This window comes from Sus scrofa, chromosome 17 (assembly GCF_054392235.1).
Source record: "Sus scrofa isolate SSC_HxYL_T2T_F1_AM1 chromosome 17, Sscrofa_HxYL_maternal_Yorkshire_Landrace_v2.0, whole genome shotgun sequence".
NCBI lineage: Eukaryota > Metazoa > Chordata > Mammalia > Artiodactyla > Suidae > Sus > Sus scrofa.
The window spans coordinates 48,998,416-49,004,415 of NC_139399.1; the positions used below are offsets into that span (position 1 = coordinate 48,998,416).

Genomic DNA, 6,000 nt, shown 5'->3' on the forward strand with positions numbered 1-6,000 from the left:
CACCCAGCTTTGCTGAGGCTACTGATATTTTAGTAAAACTTCCCAATGTTTTAAAGAATTGGCCCAACCCAACCCATCTGTGAGCCAGATGCAGCCAGTGGGTGTCAGGTTGTGACCACCCGGCTTAACCACCTAGGATGCTTCTCTTGAATTTCTCCAGGCTGCAGAGTCTAAATCCAGCATTTGATAACTCTGGCTGCCAGGAAGTTATTGCTCACATTCAACTAAAGCGTCTCCTGCTTTAAAGCCTTTTTAGTTTTGTGTGGGTAGAGGTATGAGTGAGAACTGGCTCCTTATTAAACAAAAATTGTTTTTGAGAAAGTGGGAAAACAACCCAGATGCAGCAAACTGAAAAGCAAGGGGAATCAGAGGACCCATGTGCAAGCCCAGCTTTGCTATGTATCATCTGTGCGAACTTGAGCAAGTCAGGTCACCTCTCTGGACCTTAGTTCTCAGTTCCTGTCCTTCCTGTCCCTTTTGTCTGTGCCCTGGCACTCACCATCTCCCACCCAAACCACATAAGGATAGCAACAATTATAACTAGAGCTTCTTCTGACTGAGCGAGTCTTCTGCGGCATACCTTATGCTAAGAATTTCTCATACCTTTTTTGTTTTTTCTCATCTTCCCAACAATTCTATGGGATGCGTATATTTATTCCCATTTCACAGATTAAGAAACTGAGCCCAAGGCTCTACTGCCAGTAAATGGTAGAGCTGGGGTTTGAACCTGCACACACACCTACCAGCTCTTCTGCCCTTTTCCTAGGCTCCCTGCCACTGGGCCAGGCTCCCCTTTGGCCACTACAATGGCCTTTCTAACACACAGACCCAACTGTGACCCTCCACTGCTCAACAACCTTAAGTAGCTTCCCATTACCTGCGCAACTCAGCCTGGCACCAGTGGCCCATCAGTCTACACCCAGCATACACTTCCTATGTCTAATGCCCTTTATACACCAGCTCAGGGCTTCTCGAGCACCCAGGCGCCTCATTCATGAGTTTTTCATGCTGTTCACCTAACCTAATTTATTGTTTCCTTAATATTAGTTATTTACTTCATATTTGCCTTTTTGTCAATTTTTTTCTTTCTTTTTTTTTTTTTTTTTTGTCTTTTCTATGGCTGCACCCACAGCATATGGAGGTTCCCAGGCTAGGGGTCTAATTGGAGCTACAGCTGCTGGCCTACGCCACAGCCACAGCCATGCCAGATCCAAGCCGCATCTTTGACCTACACCACAGCTCATGGCAATGCTGGATCCTTAACCCACTGAACAAGGCCAGGGATTGAACCCACAACCTCATGGTTCCTAGTCGGATTTGTTAATCACTGAGCCACAACGGGAACTCCTGTCAATTCATTTTTAACTTAAATGTTTTACTATTGTATTTATGATCCTGTGTTTGCACTGTTTAAATCACTCCCTAATACAGATTAAGTTGAAAAGCTGTGGGAGTTCCCTGGTGGTCTAGTGGTTAGGACTCAGTGCTTTCACCACTGTGGCCTGGGTTGGATCCCTGGTCTGGGAACTCAGATCGTACATCAAGCTGTTGCACACTGTGGCCAAGAAAGAAAAAAATCTGCAAAATTAAAAAATGTTCATCTGAGTGCCATCCAAAGTCTCCCCTGCTAGGACCCATGGTGGGTCCCCCACTTTGGAAAGCACTGCCTGAAGTCCCCCACCTCCCTGCTCAGACTGGATGAGTTCCTTCCCACCCTTCAGAGCCCTGCTCGACCTGCATCTCTAACTTTTTCAGGACATATGTGCTTCCAGGCTAAGGGCACCCATTATACAGCACAGAATCCTCAGAGAGCAATCTCCCTTCCCCAGGGACTGCAAGCCCCCAAAGCAGGGACCAAGACCCTTACTCATCTCTGCGCTCCGGTCCTTTACACGGGGCCTGACACACAGCAGGTGCTTTGGGGGACCACCCTGAGGTAGGTACCTTGGCAATGTTGAATGAACTGAGTTGGACTCAACCAGCTCACAGGTGACCTACAAGATGACTGGGGAGGACATGAACTTGATGTGAAATTACGGTAAGAAAGTTATTCCAATTCTCTCCCAGTCCTCTCAATGACGCCAAAGAGAAAGTTCTGAGCCAGTGTATCTTGGACACCTCCCAGACACTTAGCAATCACTCCTTTTAAGGAAAAAAAAAAAAAATGAGTTCCCTGGTAGCCTAGTGGTTAAGGACTCGGTATTGTCACTGCTGTGGCTCCGGTCGCTGCTGTGGTGCACGCTCAATGCTTGGCCTGGGAACTTCCCCATGCCATGGGTGCAGCCAAGGAAAAACACACAAACAAAAACAAAAAAAAAGAAAGAAAAAGAAAATAGTCCTTGGGTTTGGAATCGTCTGCATCCAACTTGATCCAGCCGGAATTTCTAACACAGATTTGCCTTCATTGTATATATTTTTACAGTTATTTTCTATTTATAACAATGAATACTGATTTTCCATGGTCATGAAATAAAATTTCCTATTTATATGTATTTTTCAGTTTATAAAGTAAGTTGATTTAAAGAAAAGTATTAAGCAATAATAGGTAGTAAATTTTGTAATTTCTTTATAATACCTTATCCAGGAAGTGAATATACAAAAATTTTTTTTTTGAAGGGCCGCACCCAGAGCATATGGAGGTTCCCAGGCTAAGGGTCGAACTGGAGCTATAGCCACTGGCCTGTGCCACAGTCATGGTAATGTGGGATCCAAGCCTTGTCTGCAACCTACACCTCAGCTCAGGGCAACGCCGCCAGATCCTTAACCCACTGAGCGAGGCCAGGGATCAAACCTAAGTCCTCATGGATACTAGTGGGGTTCGTTAACCACTGTGCCACAACAGGAACTCCCAAAAATTGTCATGATGATACTGAAATTTCAGAAATATGGGACTGGATAAACCCTAAGTCCCTATTATAATATGCTCTGACGATAGGCTATGCCAGAACACTAGATAGCCAGTCATCAAATCACCCTACAAAAATTACAACTTGGATGGCTGCCATGAAGGAGAGATATAAAGCATGATGAAGTGAAAGTCAGGGAAATCAGGAAAAGCTTTCCTGAGGAGGTGACATTTGGATGGAAATTTACGGGATGAATAGGAATTCATTAGAGGAAGGTGTTCCCCCTCCCCATCAGAAAGAGCATGTGCAAAGGTCCTGTGGCAGGAGGGAGCACAAGACATAAGAGGCCCTGACCTAAGGGCAGAGCGTCTGGAGTATAGAGGTGAGGCTAGAGGGATAGGCAGGTGACAACTTTTAACATTTAAAGACAAAGGTGGGAGGAAAATCTGTCCATCATCCCCACTCAGGAAAGAGATGTTCACCCTTCGAGAGGAGCCACCCAGTGCCTGACCCTCGATCTGAGGGGTGTGGGGTTCAGCGAGGAATTTCTGGATTCTAAAATTAATAACTGGGTCAAGTCTGAAATGAAGAAAAGTTTGGCAAACACCACTTGGTGCAGGTGGCTATGGGGTGGCCATGACAGCTGAATGCAGCTTCAGAATTCAGGCTGTCCTAACTGCCACTTCCTGGCAGAGTGACCTTGTGCATGTGTGTACACCTGCCCTGCGATGCACAGGTTTAGGAGCATGGCTTTGTGCTGTGCATGCAGGTGAATGCTCCTACTTTAATAATCTGGGAGACTCTGATGGGAAAAGCATCTTAGGGACTTGTTTGGAAATCAGTGATTTCAGAATTCACAAACCATTCTTCCTATCCTGGACTTGAGCTGCAACAGCCCCAGCTAACCTAGCTTGTTTCAGACCGGCTCTTTCCAGTCCTGTTACTGTTGGTCCTGAAGTGAGTGATTTTGGTAAACAGACAAGACTGCTTGGTGTCTTGTCTGAGGTCAAACAGAGATTATGTCAGTAACCAAGGACCTCTCGAATCCTGAGCTTCTAGCCTTGCAGGGCTTGTCCCTATACTTGAGTACAATTTTGTTAGTATGTTATGCTGTTTCACATTACACCCTAAAGGCTCTAGAATTTAGCATTTTTAGTGAAATTTTAAGTGTTAATAAAAATAGCACTGGAGTTTCCGTCGTGGCACAGTGGTTAACCAGTCCGACTAGGAACCATGAGGTTGAGGGTTCGATCCCTGGCCTTGCTCAGTGGGTTAAGGATCAGACGTTGCTGTGAGCTGTGGTGTAGGTTGCAGACAAGGCTCGGATCCTGCGTTGTTGTGGCTGTGGTGTATGTAGGCTGGCAGCTACAGTGCCGATTGGACCCCTAGCCTGGGAACCTCCATACGCCGCAGGAAGTGGCCCTAGAAAAGGCAAAAAGACAAAAGAAAAAAAAGAAAAAAAAAGTATTATACCCTCCCCCCAAAAATAATAATAACCTGGGAGAACAGGTGGATAAGGCTCGTGTGAGTGAGGGCACATGTGTTTAGCTGTGTGTGTCACTGGGAGCCTGTTTTGAGGCTCTGCGTGTGTGTCTGTGAACATGTCTATAGAATTCTGTGTGTGCCCATAGTGAAAACCCACACAGATTCAACCTGTGGATCACAGTCAAAGGGGTAAAACCATAGCCAGGCCTCACAGCCCTTTCCCAAATCCCCACCACTCCTGTGACACCCCCCAGGGGCTCCTGGGCCTATCTGGAGCTGGGCTGGGATTCCCTGAAAGCAGACTTTTCTTTCATTCTCTGTTTCCAGATATTGGCGCAAACACATACACGTAGCACCCCAGTCTTCTTGGGGTGCAAGGCCAGGGAGCCATGGTGGGGGGGGTAGTACTTGCCCTCCCTCCCCCCCCCCCCCCCCCCCCCCCCGCCCCAGGCAGACATCCCCACCCATTACCCATGGCGTCAGGACAATGTGCAGATCTGACTTTGCTGCCCTGAGTCTAAAGTGGCAACATCACCCCAAGTTTTGCCAAACGACTCCCTCTTCTCCACTCAGCACCCTCGACCCTCCTTGCTCTGTGCTGGCCGACTGGGCTGAGAGGGGACTTTAACTCCCCTCCCCATCCAAACCCCTATGGGTACAGTAGGCATACCTCCCCCTCAGCCCAAGTCTCAAATGCCACACCACCCCCAAGTCCGTCCAAGCTCCAGAGCTAGGATTCCAGCTCTGATCTGTGCTGTGGGACGGGCAGTGTTCAAGTTTACCAGCCATCCAGTCTGACTCCATCCACCTCACACATGGACGGATGGAGCCGGGAGAGAAAACTGCACCAGAGCTGGAGTCTTGCACTCTCCAGCCCACCCCTCCTAGTGGGGACCCTGAAGCACAGACCCCTGGCCAGGAACCGAGAGTTGCCTCAGCCGAAAAGGTAGGAATCTGTCCGCCCCCCACCCCCGACACCCCCCCCAAGGGCTGTGCTTCATCAAAAGGGGTCCGAGCAAGGTGGTCCAGGCCTTGGCAGGCGTTACCATGGTGACAGGGTGCAAGCGGCGGCTGCTTCTCTCCTGGGCACCGGCTCCGTGGGTCCCGCCCGGCGTCGCTCTGTCCTGCGCCGCCCCTGGTCCCGGCCTAGCCCTGGAGCCGACGGAGCGGGCTGGCTCAGGGCGCCAACTCTGGCCTCATCTCCAAGGGGAGCCAGGGAAACGGGGGTTGGGGGGGTGGCGAGGGGGGCGGGCGGAGGGAGACAGAGAAGAGAGGAGCGGAGACTGGGAACGAGGAGAGCCGGGGAGAGCCGCGGGCGGCGCAAGCCAGGCCACCGCCGAGCGCGGCCGCAGGGGCGGGGCGGGCGGGGCGGAGCTGCTCCCCGCGTGGGACCTGGCGGCCGACGGCGGCCCCTCGGAGCCGGCGCCTCGCCCCCGCCCCTCCCGCCCCGCGGCGCGTGATGAGAACCAGGCGCCCCCCTCCCGACCCTGGGCCGCGCCGGCTGCCAAGGGGAACTCGAGCCGGCCCGCTCCTCGCTCCTCCCTCCTCCCCCGCGCTCCGGCCTCCGGCCTCCGTCTCATCTGGAAGCCGTCGCCCCGCGCCTCGCCCATTATACAGACTGGCAGAGTGAGGCTCCCGGCGGCGTGGCCCAGGCGCTGAATGAAGCCCA

At 51.0% G+C, this 6,000-nt stretch overlaps 1 protein-coding gene across 23 annotated transcripts in view; it reads right to left on the minus strand.

The window, feature by feature from the left end:
• The window catches only part of KIAA1755, a 45,833-nt gene extending 40,178 nt beyond the window's left edge, over nt 1–5,655 (minus strand). For all 23 annotated transcript variants that reach the window (XR_014832019.1, XR_014832018.1, XR_014832017.1 and 20 more), the window contains exon 1: nt 5,378–5,655. Coding sequence is in view for 10 of the 23 variants with exons in the window: in XM_085003291.1 (XP_084859417.1) it covers nt 5,378–5,380 (3 nt within the window). In the remaining 13 variants the exon portion in view is untranslated. The remainder of the gene's footprint in view (nt 1–5,377) is intronic.
• Nucleotides 5,656–6,000: the final 345 nt, after the last annotated feature.